The sequence below is a fragment of the Anolis sagrei genome, chromosome 8, assembly GCF_037176765.1.
Source record: "Anolis sagrei isolate rAnoSag1 chromosome 8, rAnoSag1.mat, whole genome shotgun sequence".
NCBI classification, from domain to species: domain Eukaryota; kingdom Metazoa; phylum Chordata; class Lepidosauria; order Squamata; family Dactyloidae; genus Anolis; species Anolis sagrei.
Genome location: NC_090028.1, coordinates 9,303,586 through 9,323,815, shown reverse-complemented (window position 1 = coordinate 9,323,815; position 20,230 = coordinate 9,303,586). Strand labels below are relative to the sequence as shown.

Sequence of the window (20,230 nt, the reverse complement as noted above, 5' to 3'; positions counted from 1 at the left end):
TTCCTTCCCTCTTTCACTTTTTATTTCTTTCCTTCTTTCTCTACCTTTCTTTCTTTCCTTCTCTCCTTTGCCTCTTTCCCTCCTTCTCTCCTCCCTTCCTTCTCTACCTTTCTTTCCTTCCTTCTCTCCTTCCCTCCTTCCTTCTCTCTTTCTCTCCCTCCTTCTCTCCTTCCTTCTCTACCCTTTTTTCTTTCCTTCTTTCTCTGCCCTCCTTCTCTCCCTCATTCTCTCTCTCATTCTTCCTTCCCCCTTTCTGTGTTTATATGTGTGTTTGCATGCATATATATATGGTTTTGCGCATATGTAATTTTTGTTTTTTGGCTTTTTAAATACCTTCTGCTGTGTTTTCCAGTGTTTTTATGAGTGATGGTTATTCGTTGGCCTGAGAGGTGTTTTGTGTCCAAATTTGGTGTCAATTCGTCCACTGGTTTTTGAGTTATGTTAATCCCACAAACAAACATTACCTTTTTATTTATATAGATTATATTGTTAGTAAAGCACAGGAGACAAGGTGTAACTGTCTTCTGCCCCCCTCTCTTTTCACTTGTTTTTTTTTAATTGGCTGGTCAAATATAACCTGAAACAAATCTAACATTTGAAGCACAAAAATGTGTGTCGCCCAATGCATTGAACAGTTACTTTTAATATACTTCCAACAGGTGACAACAACCGGATCCCGGTCATCAGCAGCCTTAAGATCAGAGACCAGCAGCGTTCTGCCGTTTCGACCAACTGGTTGCTCCCTTACAACTACACATGGCCTGAAGACAAGATCCTTGTCAGCACGCCAACTGCTAACTATACGCTACGAGATTACCACAAGTTCTATTCCGACATTGGTTTTGAGGACGGCTGGCGCATGAGGGAAGAAACGGAGGCCTTGGTCTATGAGATGCCACCTCCAGGGGTGCGCATCCATTGTCTCTACGGCACTGGCGTGGACACCCCAGACTCCTTCTTCTACGACAGTTTCCCAGACAAGGAGCCTAAAATCTTCTACGGCGACGGGGATGGGACAGTGAACCTGCAGAGTGCCTTACAGTGCCACAGGTGGGTGGGTCGGCAGAAGCACGAAGTGAGGCTCCAGGAGCTGCCGGGAAGCGAGCACATCGAGATGCTCTACGATCCTCAGACCATTTCCTATGTGGAAAAGGTTCTCTTTGGCTCCTGATGCATTGCAGAACATTTCTTTGACACTTGACGGGGGTCTCTTGAAGAGGAAAAGTCGATTATTTTGGACCCATATTGAAAAGCCGGCTTGTTGGGACTTGCTGGGAATCTGTGTTGATGTCAGTTAGGGATCACTCATCTCTGATTAGTGCTCATAACACTGTAGCGTCCTACATTGAAAAGGCTCAGCCCAGCTGCATTTAGGCACCTCTAGTGCAATACCCACTGTACATATAGTTGAATGTATCAGGGAGGACTTTCTATACGTACAGAGCAACAGAGACAATGTTAGGACTGCACAAGGCTCCTCGAATGGTCCTAAATGGTGGAAGCTGCCATTAAATGAGCACACACATGATTCAATATTACAATGGTGCCATCCAGTCAGGTATTGCTCTTGGAGGAGATGAACATTCGTGTCCTGATAGGGTCTTTACACCACTAAGGTGTTTGTAAGGTGGAGGTAAAGAAGCAGAAGGCTCCAGACTTCCGTAAGTGCATCTCTGAAACTCTGATTTGTCTGTCTGTGGTCCTAAAGATTCATATTGTAAACGCTTTCTGGAAGGAAGTGGATTTTCAGTGTTGTTGAGGGACATTAGCTGCTGTTTGAATGCTTGTATGACTGTTATTTATTGTTCCAAAAGACCAAGGCTGCTCCAGGAATGTTCTGGGTGAGATGTGTCCTTCTTTGCAATCTAGAGTGGCCACTTGACAGCATTTGCAAGCTGCCGGCTGCACTGCTTTTGTTACTGGAGTGAGTTTCCTGAATTCCTGGCTGTTACTTGGATACAGCGTCTTGAAGGGAGAGTCCATTTTTCTTACACTATGAACCTTCTTCTGTATTTTACTGACTTTATTTCCTAGGAAGGGGAGCACATGTGGAGCTGCAATTGGAGGACATGCCCCTAGAGAACACATTAGAGCAGGCGTGGGCAAACTTTGGCCCTCCAGGTGCTTTGGGCTCCAACTCTCACCATTCCTAACAGCCGGTAGCCTGTTAGGAATGGTGGGAGTTGGAGTCCAAAACACCTGGAGGGCCAAAGTTTGTCAATTTTACACATCATGCTGTAATGACCCGCAGAAGGCCTTATGGCTGAGATGTGCCAAAATGACCAGCAAAAAGAATGTCCAGCAGTTGCCCGGCACAAGTAACCCCGATGCCTTGAATCCAGCACATTACTGAGCGTGGGTCGGAATCTAGCTAAGGCCTGAACAATGTACCAGAGAGCTAAAAGTTTTGAGCTTGCCGAACTCGATAACAACAATGTACCGGAGAGCTAAAAGTTTTGAGCTTGCCGAACTCGAAAACAACAATGTCCTGGAGAGCTAAAAGATTCGAATGAGCCAAACTCAATAATAACAATGTACCGGAGAGCTAAAACTTTCGAGTGAGCCGAAATTGAAAACGACAATGTCCTGGAGAGCTAAAAGTTCTGAGTGCGCCAAACTCGAAAACAACAATGTCCCGGAGAGCTAAAAGTTTCGAGTGAGCCGAACTCGAAAACAACAATAGACCAGAAAGCTAAAAGTTCTGAGTGAGACAATGTCCCGGAGAGCTAAAAGTTTCGAGTGAGCCGAACTCGAAAACGATAATGTCCCAGAGAGCTAAAAGTTCCAAGTGAGCCGAACTAAAAAACAACAATGTCCCGGAGAGCTAAAAGTTCCGAGTGAGCTCAACTCGTAAACAACAATGTCCTGGAGAGCTGAAAGATTCGAGCAAGCCGAAATCAAAAACGAATGTTCTGGAGAGCTAAAAATTCTGAGTGCGCCAAACTCAAAAACAATAATGTTGCGGAGGGCTAAAAGTTCAGAGTGAGCCGAACTTGAAAACGACAATATCCTAGAGAGCTAAAAGTTCTGAGTGAGCCAAACTCGAAAGTGTCAATGTCCTGGAGGCCTAAAAGTTCCGAGTGAGCCGAACTTGAAAACAACAATGTCCTGGAGAGCTAAAAGTTTCAAGTGAGCCGATCTGACCCTGATCTCAAGTGAGCAAACGGGGGAGGGGGGGGGGATTTCTTGAACCAGACCTTTAGACAGATAATAAGATTAAGCAGATTCTTCAGTGATGGGTCATGGCACAAAAGCTGATTCCTCTTGTTACGCTCCTGTGCATCACTTCCTTTAATAAATGTCCGAATCGTAATGATGTTGTTACATTGCAAAATTTTGTAGTATAATCTCAATGCTCCCAAGAAATTATATATTTAAAATAATTAGAGAAATGCATAACACTCATTTCCTTTTTTTCCAATAATGCTGGAACCAACTGAAACATCGAACCACTTGATGGATTGTACGGCAATGACATTTTTGCCATATTTCCACCTGACATCTTCTGACAGTTGGATTTGATTTGTCAGCAGAAAAGGGCTTTTTGATGTGACTTGCAAGTATTGTGGTGTGCAAAGATTGCGATGCAAATGCAACCTGCCAAACCAGCCCGGTCACTAATTAAACTTCTAAACTTGGCTGCAAATCTGATTGCAATGTGTACGTTAAGATATTTTCCATCTTGCCCTGATTTGTCCTACAGCTTTAAGGCCACCATGGTACTTGCTATCTTCAGAGGATGTAGAGCAGTGGTTCTCAACTTGTGGGACCCCAAATGTTTTGGCCTACAACTCCCAAAAATCCCAGCCATTTTACTAGCTGTTAGGATTTCTGGGAGTTGAAGGCCAAAATATTTGGGGACCCGCAGGTTGAGAACTACTGATGTAGAAAGAGCAAGGGTTCTTTTCCATGCAAACTTTGAACGTTGCTGTTTACTGAAATGGTCTGTGTTGTAGCAGAAAACTGACTAAAATATATCACTCAGAAACTATTGAGTGACTTTCTGATTTATTTATCACGTGCCATCAGTAGGTTTGGCACTTGTATGGGTAAGATAAGCAAAACAATAGGCAACTGACCTTGGGGAGCTTCTAGTCTAAATTACAACAGAAAGAAGGGAGTGAAACAGATTTATTCTGTCTACTTAGAGTTGGTTTAAGTTGTAATAAAAATAAAATTTTATTTATATTCCTCCCTGTCTCCGCAAGGGGACTCAGGGCGGATCGCACTTCACATACACGGCAAACATTCAGTGCCGTTTTGGATAGACAGGACAGAAAGAAGGTATGTTGTGTCGATGCCCAGCTTTTTGGCGCCCTGGAGGTTGTACTCAAATCCAGCCACAGGAGGGTGCTGTCGCTCCATCCTCTTGACAAAGAGCCATCAGGACTTCCTCCTTCCTTTTGGTTGCTGGGCATTTTCTGATTTTTATGGTGTTGTAAAATACCTCCCCCGCTCGTTTTAGCAGTACCTAATTTCTCTACTTACAGCACAAGCTGTTTTCGAACTGCTTAGGTCAGTGGTTCTCAACCGGTGGGTCCCCAGGTGTTTTGGCCTACAACTCCCAGAAATCCCAGACAGTTTACCAGCTATTAGGATTTCTGGGAGTTGAAGGCCTAAACATCTGGGGACTGACAGGTTGAGAACTACTGGCTTAGGTAAACAGTAAACTGGGCTGACAGTTGGGAGTTCACACCAACCCGGGGCTTTGAACTGGCAATCTTTCGGTCGGTAGATCTTATCATTGCTGGTGATTTACCAGCTGTGCTAAAGCCCGGCCCACATGTAGATGGAAAGGCTTAGCCCTGAAGAGCAGGTCAAGTTTGTGAGCTGACAGTCGGGAGCTCACACCAACTCGGGGTGTCAGACTGGCAACCATTCAGTTGGTAGATCTTTTCATTGATGATTTACCAGCTGTGCTAAAGTCCGGCCCAAATGTGGATGGAGAGACTTAGCCCTGAAGATCAAGTCATGTTTGTGAGCTGACAGGAACACACACAAACATGGGGTTTTGGACTGGCAACCTTTCAGTTGGTAGATCTTACCATTGCTGGGGATTTACCAGCTGTGCTAAAGCCCAGCCCAAATGTAGATGGAAAGGCTTAGCCCTGAAGAGCAAGTCAAGTTTGTGAGCTGACAGTCAGGAGCTCACACCAATCCAGCGCTTTGAATTGGCAACCTTTTGGTCGGTAGATCTGATCATTGCTGGTGATTTACCGGCTGTGCTAAGGCCCAGCCCAAATGTAGATAGAAAGGCTTAGCCCTGAAGATCAAGTCCAGTTTGTGAGCTGACAGGAACACACATCAACATGGGGTTTTGGACTGGCAACCTTTTGGTTGGTAGATCTTACCATTACTGGTGATTTACCAGCTGTGCTAAAGCCCGGCCCAAATGTGGATGGAGAATCTTAGCCCTGAAGATCAAGTCAAGTTTGTGAGCTGACAATCAGGAGCTCACACCAACATGGGAATTTGGACTGGCAACCTTTCGGTTGGTAGATCTTATTGCTGGTGATTTACCAGCTGTGCTAAAGCCCAGCGCAAATGTAGATGGAGAGGAAGTCAAGTTTGAGGGCATTCACCTTATTCCACTATATTGGAGAACTAGCACCTGCTGCTTTGACTTCTCTAATCCCTTTCCAGCGTGCCATACGTTGTGTTCCAAGTGAATCTCAATGCCTCACCTGCGCAGATGTCCATCTTGCTCACTCTTGTTTAGTCCAATCTACCTGCCAGTGTTTGCTCCAGCTAGCTGCAGTTGAATTGAATACGACCAGGCAGACCATGTTAGGTGTTTTTGTGGATGACGTGACTGTTCTTTCTCCTCTTGGTTCTGTGTAGTGACATTATAACTTGATCCAGTGATAACCGTAATGTCGCTGAAACATCCTTTTGGCTGATTTTTTCCTCTTTCGTCAGCTTAACAACTCTGAATATGTGTAGCATGGCGGAACAACTCAAAGTGACTTGTGTCTACATCTTGATATTGTGAATGATGGTCACTTCCAAATCCCAACGACAGAGTACTGGACGCTTTGAAATTCTTTCAAACTTTTAGTCTTGGCCTGAATCTCACAAGTTGAGGAACTACCAATGTATTGAAGGCTTTCATGGCTGGAATCACTGGGTTGTGAGTTTTCCGGGCTGTCTGACCATGTTCTAGAAGCATTCTCTCCTGACGTTTTGCCCACATCTGTGATGGGCATCCTCAGAGGTTGTGAGGACTGTTAGAAACTAGGAAAACAGGGTTTATATATCTGTGTAATGTCCAGAATGGGAGAAAGAACTCTAATCTGTTTGAAGTAGATATAAATATATCAATTAGCCACCTTGATTAGCATCAAATAGCCTAGCAGTTTCAAGGTCTGGCTTCTTACTGCCTGGGGGAATCCTTTGTTGGGAGGTGTTTAGCAGGCCCTGACTGTTTCTTGTCTGGAACTGCTAGGTCATTCAAGGATGCCTGCCATAGATGCAGGCGAAACGTCAGGAGAGGATGCTTCTGGAACATGGTGTGAGTTTTCTGGGCTGCCTGGCTATGTTCCAGAAGCATTCTCTCCTGACGTTTTGCCCATATCTATGGCAGGCATCCTCAGAGGTTGAGGGATCTGTTGGAAACAAGGCAAGTGGGGTTTATATATCGGTGGGAGAAAGAACTCTTGTCTGTTGGAGGTATGTGTGAATGTTTCAATTGGCCACCTTAATTAGCATTGAATGTCCTAGCAGTTTCAAGGTCTGGCTTCTTACTGCCTGGGGGAATCCTTTATTGGGAGGTGATTAGCTGGCCCTGATTGTTTCTTATCTGGAACTGCTAGGCCATTCAAGGATTCCTGCCATAGATGCAGGCGAAATGTCAGGAGAGAATGCTTCTGGATTCTATACAGCCTGAAAAACTCACAACAACCCTGTCTTAAAACCTTTTTTTTTTCACAAACAACAACCTTTCTCAAACAACTCCAGTCCCCTATTGATTTTGTGATACAGCCCGAGAATTGAGTATTCAGAAAAATTAGATTTCCCCTGAAATGCAAAATATTGATCGATGATCATAAAAATATCTCTCTGAATCCCGAAGGCTGCTGTTGAGCTGAGCTTATGAAGGGATGGTATGGTTCGAAATGTATTGTTTTCAAATGCAAATGACTTTCTTCCTCAATGTTTTTCTTTTTAAAGTCAAATACTTTCTGTGGACCAAATGTACTTAACTCCTGATCCGAGAGAGATGGAGCTGGATGGGACTTCAGCCTTGTGCGTATGTGTGTGCGAAGTTACGAATGCTGCTGCAAAGTGTCAGGGTCACAGTGTGATCCTGTTTACAAAAGGGCAAGCAATAAGTGCAAAGGAGTTTTTAGGCCAAAGTTGCAAAATCCTGCCATTTAAGCTACTTTGTGGAGTCCATAATAGTGTTTGAGCTCTTCGGATATTCAGGGACAAAGCAACACCTTTGCTGTTCTCTGCTTGACAGTATTTTGTATGGAACACTGCCCAGTAAGGCCTGTCGTTTTTATACACACCTTTGAATCTGTGTTCTGTAGAATTTTTTGCCTATCTGATTGTCATACTTTGATAACACAATAAAGTCGATCAAATGATTCAGGTTATTCTTGTGTTCCGAGAGCTGCATCTTTTCTGTGGTGTCTGAATGGCTACGAGGGTTGAATGAAAAGTGATGCCTCCTCTCTATTTACCATGGTCCCGGTAGCAGACACCATGGCACTCATCAACCAGAGGTTCCCAGAAGACATCACGGCTCTGTTTCACCATTGCCTCACCACCAGTTACTTTCAGTGGGACAATGAATTCTACGAACAGAAAGATGGAGTAGCTATGGGGAGCCCTCTCAGCCCGGTCATAGCTAACTTCTACATGGAACACTTTGAAGAACAAGCCCTGGAGACAGCAACCAAAAAGCCCACGATATGGTTCAGATATGTGGATGACACCTTCACCATTTGGAGCCATGGAGAAGAAGAACTCAACAGGTTCCTGGACCATCTTAACAGCATCCACCCAAACATCCAGTTCACCATGGAAAAAGAAAATGAAGGAAGACTGCCTTTTCTAGATGTCCTAGTCATCCGCAAACCAGATCAACAATTGGGTCACACCGTCTACAGAAAACCCACACACACAGATAGATATCTACACAAAAATTCCAACCATCACCCAAGTCAAAAAAGAAGCCCCATTAAAGCCTTGGCAGACCGTGCAAAAAGAATCTGCGAAGCCCACCTCCTCCAAGATGGACTGAACCACCTCAACTGGGCTCTCCAGGCCAATGGAGACTCCACCTCAGACATCAGAAGAGCGGCAAGACAACCGAGAAGAAGCCATGAGAGTCAAGATGAAGATCCACCCAGAGGGAAAGTGTTCCTGCCATACATCAAGGGAACCACTGACCGCAGAGGGAAGCTGATGAGGAAACACAACATACATACAATCTACAAACCCACCAAAAAAATCCAACAAATGCTACGTTCAGCAAAGGACAAGAGGGATCCTCTCACCTCTGCAGGAGTCTATCATATACAATGCAGCTGTGGACAAGTCTACAGAGGGACCACCAAACGCAGCGCCCAGACACGCATCAAGGAACATGAAAGGCACTGCAAACTACTCCAACCAGAGAAGTCAGCCATAGCAGAGCACCTGATGAACCAACCTGGACACAGCATATTATTTGAGAACACAGAAATGCTGGACCACACCAACAACCACCATGTCAGACTACACAGAGAAGCCATTGAAATCCACAAGCATGTGGACAATTTCAACAGAAAGGAAGAGACCATGAAAATGAACAAAATCTGGCTACCAGTATTAAAAAACTCTAAAATTATAACAGCTAAACAACAGAGAGGAAAAAACCAGGCACAGATTAACACCTCCCAGCAACAGATTTTCCCAGGCTCAGGCAGGCCTTCAAATGCTAATGAAGGTGATCAGCCAAACATTCACACCTAACTGCAGCAGGGAAGAGCTCCTTGCCCCACCCCAGCCATTCCACAGATATATAAACCCATTTTTCCTACTTCCAACAGACCTCACAACCTCTGAGGATGCTTGCCATAGATGCAAGCGAAACGTCAGGAGAAATGCCTCTAGAACATGGCTCTATAGCCCGAAAAAAACCCACAAGAACCTAGTGATGCCTCCACCTTCGTTACTGTTGCAACCCAGATCAGGGAACAAGACCATAAGATTAAATCCACCGCACTTGATTGTGGGAAAAACAATCCTTTTTATTGATGAAAAAATGGTTACAAAATAGAGGAAAATGCAAAGTCAAAAAGCCTCAGGAAAATCTCTGAACTAGATCAAAAGTCCAAAAGCAACACGATAGAAAACCTGGAACCTGTTAGTATCTCACTAACCGTACTTGAAACTAGAATCCTCTGGGAATTCAGGCCATGGGAAATCGGAACTCAGCCAAGGTAATGTCTCAGTCTCAATGATGCTTGATCTGGAGAACAAGCCCTATGAGGAGCGGCTTAAGGAGCTGGGCATGTTTAACCTGAAGAAGAGAAGGCTGAGAGGGGATATGATAGCCTTGTATAAATATGTGAGAGGAAGCCACAGGGAGGAGGGAGCAAGCTTGTTTTCTGCTTCCCTGGAGACTAGGACGCGGAACAATGGCTTCAAACTACAAGAGAGGAGATTCCATCTGAAGATGAGGAAGGACTTCCTGACTGTGAGAGCCGTTCAGCAGTGGAACTCTCTGCCCCGGAGTGTGGTGGAGGCTCCTTCTTTGGAAGCTTTTAAACAGAGGCTGGATGGCCATCTGTCAGGGGTGATTTGAATACAATATTCCTGCTTCTTGGCAGGGGGTTGGACTGGATGGCCCATGAGGTCTCTTCCAACTCTTTGATTCTATGATTCTATGATCTGACAAGACAGCCCGGGGGGAGACACTTTAAACTAAAGAAACTGTTTCGGGACACGCCTCCAGGCTTGGAAGCCTCCTTTTCCTTTAATCTACTTGACCTTTGCAGACTCTGTGATTCATTCCTGTTTCCCCAAATCTGCCTTCTTCTATCCTCATTAAAAAAGGCAGGTGTTAACTCCTCTGGAGTTATCACCGCTCAACTCTGAAACATCCTCATCAGGATGTTTAGTTTCACTTTCCCAGCCACTGCCCTCAGAATCAACAGTTTCCAAACCATCAGGGAAAATATATATGTTCAGTAGCCTGTTCAGTTGCATCAGGAAATGCAATCATAGAATCAGGTTCAAGTTCACATGGAGGCCGAACCCCAACAGTTACTTGGGTTTGGATGGGAACGTTTTAATTTATGGGTTGTTGTAGGTTTTTTCAGGCTATATGGCCATGGTCTAGAGGCATTTTCTCCTGACGTTTCACCTGCATCTATGGCAAGTATCCTCAGAGGTAGTGAGGTCTGTTGGAACTAGGAAAAAGGGTTTATATATTCTATATAAAATATTATATATTTTAATTTATCAAACGCGGAAATAATCCTTAGAATGTCTAACTTGTCCACGTTAGTCCACGCTCTGGTTACATCCTGTATAGACTACTGCAACGCTCTCTACGTGGGGTTGCCTTTGAAGACTGTTCGGAAGCTTCAAATGGTCCAGGATACTGACAGGAGTGGCGCTCAGGGAGCATACAACTCCTCTGTTGTGCCAGCTCTACTGGCTGCCAGTTTGCTACTGGGCACAATTCAAAGTGTTGGCATTAGCCCTAAACCAGTCTCAACCTGGGGGTCGGGACTCCTGGAGGGGTTGCGAGGGGGTGTCAGAGGGGTCACCAAAGACAGTATTTTCTGTCTGACCACAGTATTTTCTGTTGGTCATGGAGGTTCTGTGTGGGAAGTTTGGCTCAATTCTATTCTTGTTGGGGTTCAAGGGGCCCTTTGATTGAAGGTAAACTGTAAATCCCAGTAACTATAAATCCCAGTAACTACAACTCCCAAATTTATTTATTTATTAATTATATTTATACCCCGTCCTTCTCCCCACCGAAGGGGGACTCAGGGCGGCCTAACAAAAGCATCATAGGATGCTAGCATCATAAAAACAACCACAGTACAATCAAAATATTAAAAATATTGAAACAACAATTAAAACAATTAAGACACATCCATTAAAATCGAGATCCAAAAAACCAGTCCGGGTCAATTCATTGCCATACGTTGTGTGATTTTTTCTTCCACTTGCGGCTCACTGATCAAACGCTTGGTCCCATAACCAGGTCTTGATTTTCCTTCTAAAAGACAAGAGGGAGGTGGCCAATCTGGGAGGGTGTTCCATAGGCAGGGAGCCACTACTGAGAAGGCCCTGTCTCTCATCCCCATCAACCGCGTTTGCGATAGTGGTGGGACCGAGAGCAGGGCCTCTCCTGAAGATCTTAAACTTCGTGATAGTCCGTCAGTGTCTCCCCCCCCCCCCCCCCCCCGCCAAACTCCACCAGTGTTCACATTTGGGCATATTGCGTATTCATACCAAATTTGGTCCAGATATGTTTGAGTCCACAGTGCTCTCTGGATGTAGGTGAACTACAACTTCAAAACTCAACACCAAACCCTTAAGGTATTTTCTGTTGGTTGTGGGAATTTTGTGTGCCACGTTTGGTCCAATTCCGTCATTGGTGGAGTTTGGAATGCTCTTTATCGTAGGCTAACTATAAATCCCAGCAACTACAACTCCCGAATGACAAAACCAATCCCTTTCCCACTTTACCAGTATTCAAATTTGGGCGTATCGGGAATTTGTGCCAAATTTGGTCCAGTGAATGAAAATCCATCCTGCATATAAGATATTTACATTATGAGGGCGACTAAAATGATCAAGGGTCTGGAGAACAAGCCCTATGAGGAGCGGCTTGGGGAGCTGGGTATGTTTAGCTTGAAGAAGAGAAGGCTGAGAGGAGATATGATAGCCATGTATAAATATATGAGAGGAAGCCACAGGGAGGAGGGAGCAAGCTTGTTTTCTGCTTCCTTGGAGACTAGGACGCGGAACAATGGCTTCAAACTACAAGAGAGGAGATTCCATCTGAACATGAGGAAGAAATTCCTGACTGTGAGAGCCGTTCATCAGTGGAACTCTGCCCCGGAGTGTGGTGGAGGCTCCTTCTTTGGAAGCTTTTAAGCAGAGGCTGGATGGCCATCTGTCTGGGGTGCTTTGAATGCAATATTCCTGCTTCTTGGCAGGGGGTTGGACTGGATGGCCCATGAGGTCTCTTCCAACTCTTTGATTCTATGATTCTATGATTCATAACAGTAACAAAATTATAGTTATGAAGTAGGAACGAAAATAATGTCATGGTTGGGGTCACCACAATAGGAGGAAGTGTATTAAGGGGTTGTGACATTAGGGAGGTTGAGAACCACTGCCCTAGGTGATCCTTTGGTCCAGCCTTTTGCCGAAGGTGACTCCAGGGGCAAGGGTAACGTTACATATTTTGGGAACACAACACGATAAGGTTCCAGCAGCTGCGGCAGAACAGAACGCTTCCTTTGCCATGCAATTCCCGTGTGTGTGTGTTCCTGCCTTTCCAGGAAAAAGACCTTGTCAAACAGTGCTTCCTTTGCCACTATAATAATAATAAAACTATATTTATACCCCGCCACCATCTCCCCAACGGGACTTGGAGCAGCTTACATAGAATCATAGAATAGAATCATAGAATCAAAGAGTTGGGCCATCCAGTCCAACCCCATTCTGCCAAGAAGCAGGAATATTGCATTCAAATCACCCCTGACAAATGGCCATCCAGCCTCTGCTTAAAAGCTTCCAAAGAAGGAGCCTCCACCACACTCCGGGGCAGAGAGTTCCACTGCTGAACGGCTCTCACAGTCAGGAAGTTCTTCCTCATGTTCAGATGGAATCTCCTTTCTTGTACTTTGAAGCCATTGTTCCACGTCCTAGTCTCCAGGGAAGCAGAAAACAAGCTTGCCCCCTCCTCCCTGTGGCTTCCTCTCATATATTTATACATGGCTATCATATCTCCTCTCAGCCTTCTCTTCTTCAGGCTAAACATGCCCAGCTCCCCAAGCCGCTCCTCATAGGGCTTGTTCTCCAGACCCTTGATCATTTGAGTCGCCCTCCTCTGGACACATTCCAGCTTGTCAATATCTCTCTTGAATTGTGGTGCCCAGAATTGGACACAATATTCCAGATGTGGTCTAACCAAAGCAGAATAGAGGGGTAGCATGACTTCCTTAGATCTAGACACTAGGCCAAGCCTGACAATACATCAATAAAACAAAAAACAATAAGCAAAAACGATACAATTAATATAACTCACATGTAAACAGTAACGCACAAGGATTTAAAAACCTATGGCCGGGCCAAATATAATAATTTAAAATTTTAAAAAATAAACACTGGGCATGAACAGAGGAAGGATGTATCTGATAGGAGGGTTTTAAAAGAAGAGAGAGCAACCCAACGAGTAGTTAAAGTGCTTCTGAGGACATTTTGCTGGGGATTATTTCCTTATCCAGGGAAGGCACACTGGAACTGCCACGTTTTCAGGCTCCTCCTAAAGACTGCCAATGTGGGGGCTTGCCTGATATCCTTGGGGAGTGAGTTCCAGAGTCGGGGGGCCACTACAGAGAAGGCCCTCTCCCTCGTTTCCACCAATCATGCCTGCGATACGGCCAGGAGCAAGAGCAGGGCCTCTCCAGATGATCGAAGTGATCGCATGGGTTCGTACACAGAAATGCGGTCACGCAGGTAGGCGGTTCCCAAACCGTTCAGGGCTTTGTAGGTAACAACCTGCACCTTGAATTGGGACCAGAAAATGAAGGCAGCCAATGGAACTCCTTAAACAGAGGGGTTGACCGCTCCCTGTAAGTCTCTCCAGTTAGTAGCCTGGCTGCCGCCTGTTGTAACAATTGAAATTTCCGGGCTGTCTTCAAGGGCAGCCCCACATAGAGGGCATTACAGTAATCCAATCTGGAGGTGACTAAGGCATGGATCACCATGGCCGGGGGGGGGGGGGCTGTGAGGGGGTGTCAAAGACATTGCCAAAGGCCATAAGAAAACACAGTATTTTCTGTTGGTCAAAGGGGAAGTTCGGCCCAATTATATCATTGGCAGAATTCAGAATCCTCATTGATTGTAAATGAACTATAAATCCCAGCAATTACAACTCCCAAATGTCAATGTCTGTTTCCCCCAAATTCACCTGTGTTCACATTTGGGCATATTGAATATTGGTGCCATGTTTGTTCCAGAACCATTATTATTTGAGTTCACAGTGCTCTCTGTATGTAGGTGAACTACAACTCCAAAACTCAAAAATCAATGCCCACCAAACCCTTCCAGCATTTTGTGTTGGTCATGGGAGTTCCGTGTGCCAAGTTTGGTTCAATTACATCATTGGTGAAGTTCAGAATGCTCTTTGATTGTAGGAGAACTATAAATCCCAGAAACTACAACTCCCAAATGTGAAATCTATTTTCCCCAAACTTCACCAGTGTTCACATTTGGGTATATTGATGATTCATGTCGAGTCTGGTCCAGATCCATTATTGTTTGAGTCCACAATGCTCTCTGGATGTAGGTGAACTACAACTCCAAAACTCAAGGTCAGTACCCTCCAAACCCTTCCAGTATTTTCTGTTGGTGATGGGAGTTCTGTGTGGCAAGTTTGGTTCAATTCCATCATCGGTGGAGTTCAGAATGCTCTCTGATTGTAGATGAACTATAATTCCCAACAACTCCAACTCCAAAATAGCAGGTGGAACAGACTCCTCAGGTCAGCCACACTTTGAGCATTATTAGACTGAGTCTTTTATAGGAATATTCTGCTGATGTCATCCCAAAGTTGTGAATTAAAGATAGACGTCTTCCATTCTGGATCCATCTCAGTTTCCTGGCCAGATGTTGATCTTCTTGATTGGTGTCGATCTTATGTTGACTTCCTTCTTAACATTGTAAACATTTCTGTTATCACTGTCCCAATTCTTATCAGAGTTTACTTTTCAGCTCTCATTGGCAACTTTTAATTACAGTCCAGCAAGCAGGTAGTTTAGTCATTGCAGGCCTGGGTCTTTTAGTGGTGTTTCCAAAAGTATTAGCGTCATGCATCTTTCCATTCTTCCATTCATTTCCACACATCATATTAAATCCACATTTATAAAATCTGCACATTTAATTTCTTATTACACACCAGTTTTCCCTGCCTCAGGGAAGTGTGCTTGCTCCATCCATGTTCAACATCTACACAAATGACCAGCCACTGCCAGAAAGGACAGAGAGCTTCATCTATGCTGATGATCGTGCCATCACTGCTCAAGCAGGGAGCTTTGAGATGGTAGAACAGAAGCTCTCCGAAGCTCTAGGTGCCCTTACCACCTATTACAGGGAAAACCAGCTGATCCCTAATCCATCTAAAACACAGACATGTGCTTTTCATCTCAAGAACAGACAAGCATCCCGAGCTCTGAGGATGACCTGGGAAGGAATCCCACTGGAGCATTGCAGCGCACCCAAATCCCTGGGAGTCATTCTGACCTACAAGAAGCACTGTCTGAACATCAAGCAAAAAGTGGGTGCTAGAAACAACATCATACGAAAGCTGACTGGCACAACCTGGGGATCACAACCAGACACAATGAAGACATCTGCCCTTGCGCTTTGCTACTCTGCTGCTGAGTATGCATGCACAGTGTGGAACACATCTCACCACACTAAAACAGTGGATGTGGCTCTTAATGAGACATACTGCATTATCACGGGGTGTCTGCGCCCTACACCACTGGAGAAATTACACTGCTTAACCGGTATTGCACCACCTGACATCCACTGGGAAGTAGCAGCCAATAGTGAAAGGACTAAGGCAGTGACATCTCCAGCTCATCCCCTGTTTGGGTATCAGCCAGCATGTCAACGACTTAAATCTAGAAATAGTTTTCTAAGATCTACAGAGACACTTGCTGGAACACCTCAGCAAGCGAGAGTCCAAAAGTGGCAGGCTCAAACCCAGAACCTCAATCAATGGCTGATACCAAATGAGAGACTCCCCCCTGGGCACACAGAAAACTGGGCGACTTGGAAGGCGCTGAACAGACTGCTCTCTGGCACCACGAGATGCAGATCCAACCTCAAGAAATGGGGCTACAAAGTGGAATCCATGACATGTGAGTGTGGAGAAGAGCAAACCACTGACCACCTGCTGCAATGCAACCTGAGCCCAGCCACATGCACAATGGAGGACCTTCTTGCGGCAACACCAGAAACACTCCAAGTGGACAGATACTGGTCAAAAGGACATTTAATCAACTACCAAGCTTGCAAACTTTGTGTTTTGTTTGTTTGTTTGCTTTGTTCTGTTAGAAATGTAATATAATTGACTGGCTGCCCTGACACGACAAATAAATAAATAGTATTCAAATTTGGACATATCGGGGTATTTGTGCCAAACTTGGCCCAGTGAATGGAAATGTGTAACAGTAGCAAAATTACAGTTCCTCATGTTGTGGTGACCCCCAACCATAACATTATTTTTGTTGCTACTTCATAACTGTAAGTATAATAATATGTGGTGACCTCTCTGAAGCCCCCCTTGAGACCCCTCCGCAAGTTGAGACATATTGATGTAATCTCTTCTTTAAATCCTTATAAAGAGAATTATTGAATAGCTGAAGATCCTTCTGCAACCACTGGAGTGCAGTATTTCACCTGAAACCTGTTTTGAAAGCACTTTCAGGACAGCAAGGTTGAAAGAAACACCTTCTTTAGGTTAAAAAGGAATGAAAACAACATCTCAAGATGCTGTCAGATGATGAGTAGAGGCCTTCATTAATTTTTATAGGCTGCCTATATCCAAGCGCAGTACAAAAATCAATAGAAATACACCATCAAAGAGCCTGCCTGAAGCCATGTTATCTTTGGTGGGAGGAAAAGATGGAGAAGGAAACATAGAAGGAGACAGGAAAATCTGGAGCCAAGAGACATAGTCACTCTAGGCCAGTGTTTCTCAACCTGGGGATCGGGACCCCTGGGGGGGGGGGGGTCACGAGAGGGTGTCAGAGGGGTCGCCAAAGCCCATCAGAAAACACAGTATTTTCTGTTGGTCATCTGGGTATTCCCTGTAGTAACCTACGGATGTGAGAGCTGGACCTTAGGGAAGGCTGAGCGAAGGAAGATCGATGCTTTTGAGCTGTGGTGTTGGAGGAAAGTGCTGAGAGTGCCTTGGACTGTGAGAAGATCCAACCAGTCCATCCTCCAGGAAATAAAGCCCGGCTGCTCATTGGAGGGAAGGAGACTAGAGACAAAGTTGAAGTCCTTTGGCCACATCATGAGGAGACAGCAAAGCCTAGAGAAGACAATTATGCTGGGGAAAGTGGAAGGCAAAAGGAAGAGGGGCCGACCAAGGGCAAGATGGATGGATGGCATCCTTGAAGTGAATGGACTGACCTTGAAGGAGCTGGGGGTGGTGATGGCCGACAGGGAGCTCTGGCGTGGGCTGGTCCATGAGGTCACGAAGAGTCGGAGACGACTGAACGAATGAACAACAACATCTGGGTTTGAATTGACACCAACTTTGGACACAAGACACCTAACAACCCAATGTATGTCCTTCACTCATAGAAACACTGAAAAACACAGCAGAAGGGACTTAAAAAGCCCCAAGGAGCTAAATGACGAAAAGCTAAATGACAATACACAAAAAAGGGAAGAAAGAGGGAGGGAAGGGGAGAAAAGAAAGAGGGAAGGAAAGAAAGAAGGAAAGGGAGAAGGAAGGAAGGAGAGAAAGAGAGAGGGAAAGAAAAAGGGGGAAGGAAGGAAAGTTAGAGAAGGAAAGAAAAGAAAGAAGGAAGGAAAGGGGGGAAGATGGAGAGAAAGAGGGAGGAAAAGAAAGAGAAGGAATAAAAGAGAGGCAGCAGAAGAGAAAGAAAAAGGGGAAAGGAAGGAAAGTGATAGAGAAGGAAGGAAGAAGAGAAGGAAAGACAGGAAGGAAGGAAAGAGGGAGGGAAAGAAGGAGAGAAAGAAGGAAAGTTGGCCACAGCAACATGTGGCAGGTACAGGTAGTCTATATAAATAAAAATGTAATGTTCATTTGTGGGATTAACAGAACTCAAAAACCACTGGACAAATTGACACCAAATTTGGACACAAGACACTTATCAGACCAACAAGTGATCATCACTCATAAAACACTGAAAAACACAGCATAGGGGACTTAAAAAAAACAAAAAATACATTACAAGGCATGCACAAAACCACACACACACACATGCAAACATACATATATACAAATATACACGGATGTATACACATATATACACACAGAAAACACATAAACACAGACTGGGCCACAGCAACGCGTGGCAGGGGACGGCTAGGAAGAAGAAGAAGAAGAGGAGGAGGAGGAGGAGGAGGAGGAGGAGGAGCTGACATGATATGAGGATTTAAAGATCAAACTGCAAAGACTCTGGCACAAGCTAGTCAAGGTGGTCCCAGTGGTGAACGGCACACTGGGTGCAGTGCCTAAAGACCTTGGCCTGCACTTAAACACAATCCGCGCTGACAGAATGACCGCGCTGACAGAATGACCAGAAGAGTGACCTTGTTTGCTATGAATTAATCTTGATATGTATCTAATAATAATAATCCTAATAATAATAGCAGAAACTCTAGGAACCAGAGGAGGGAAAGCTTGAGGAGAGGAGAAGGGAACCGCAGAGCCCCTCAATATGCTTCATGGAGCTCCCAGGGCTCCACAGAGCACACTTTGAGAACCACAGCTCTAGATTATATCCCGACAATGACCTCCTTTGATAAGTGTTTTTAGGAGTCTTGTAGAGGTAACTCATAAGTTTGGCTTTATTGATTTTAACCTTTCTCTTTTCTTTTGTGAAAAGAGTGAATTTAGAGACCACAAAGACCACAAAAGCATCCATGAATGGCTCATGTAACACCAGGACCCCTCCTTTGTGCCGGATATTAGGAGCCCCATTTAAATCTGGATTGATTTTCCATGGATGTAGAGATGAAAGACTCTTGGAAATATATTTTGGTTGAACTGCGTCATTTCAGGGAGTGATTGGCAGTCCCGCCCATCCTCAAAGCGACCTTGGATTCTGCATATTATGTCCTATGCTTATCAATATGTTGGTAAGTTCTGGCAGGTGGGTTGGTCTTATCCATCTCTATATTTGCACAGCTGGTTGTTCACCCAACAGAAGTTCACCCAACCGAAGTTCCTCTTGAAGTTCTTCAGAAACACCTTTGGAAACCCAAGCTTGGAGACATTTTATTTTTTACTTCCACAATGTCCCACGAGAGCAAATATATGTAACTTCTTCCCCATGAGGTTATATGTAATCTTAGGGTGCTATCTATAAAGTTTGGGAACATGGATTTATTTTTGGGATTGGTGTTGTATGCCTTCAAGTCATTTCTGACTTCTAGTGACTCTAACGCAGTGATTCCCAACCTGTGGTCTGTGGACAACCAGTGGTCCACAAGAATGAAAATATGGTCCGCGGCCTCACCATTACTACATTGTTGCCTCAAATCCACGCAGCAACAAGAGTGACTGGTCTCCCAAAACCCTCTTATAGTGCCGAGGCAATGGAAATGTCAGGAGGGGAGAGGCTGACTACCCACGAAAGATTACGAGTACAACATCAGCTCTAGATTATTAAATATGGTTTTCTGTAGGCGAGTAGATGGCGACTACTGGATGGCTTGTGTTCTGTATCAGAAACTAGACCTGATGATCATGTGGTCCATCCAAAGCAATTTTCTGAATCAGCACCCCAAATAACCATACGAAATCTAATGTTGACCAAAAACCGATTTGTAACCCTTTTGGTAATAATGTTGGAGAGTGGTCCCTGGTCAAACTAGTCCCTGGTCAAGTGGTCCCTGGTCAAAGTGATCCCTGTTCAAGTGATCCTTGGACAAGTGGTTCCAAGTGGTCCCTGTTCAAGTTGTCCTTGGTCAAAGTGGTTCCTGGTCAAGTGATCCCTGGTCAAAGTGGTCCCTAGTCAAAGTGGTCCCTGGTCAAACTAGTCCCTGGTAAAGTGGTCCTTGGTCAAAGTAATCCCTGTTCAAGTGGTCCTTGGCCAAGTAGCTCCTGCTCAAATGGTCTCTGTTCAAGTAGTCCTTGGTCAAGTGGTTCCTGGTCCAAGTGGTCCCTAGTCAAAATGATCCCTGGTCAAACTAGTCCCTGGTCAAGTGGTCCTTGGTCAAAGTAATCCCTGTTCAAGTGATCCTTGGTCAAGTGATCCCTCCTCAAATGGTCCCTGTT

At 44.8% G+C, this 20,230-nt stretch overlaps 1 protein-coding gene across 1 annotated transcript in view; it reads left to right on the top strand.

Moving 5' to 3' along the window:
* Positions 1–7,590, top strand: part of PLA2G15 (phospholipase A2 group XV) — a 58,777-nt gene extending 51,187 nt beyond the window's left edge. Inside the window, exon 6 of the mRNA XM_060788338.2 lies at positions 660–7,590. Within this exon, the coding sequence (XP_060644321.2) occupies positions 660–1,171 (512 nt within the window). The 3' untranslated portion in view covers positions 1,172–7,590. The remainder of the gene's footprint in view (positions 1–659) is intronic.
* Positions 7,591–20,230: the final 12,640 nt, after the last annotated feature.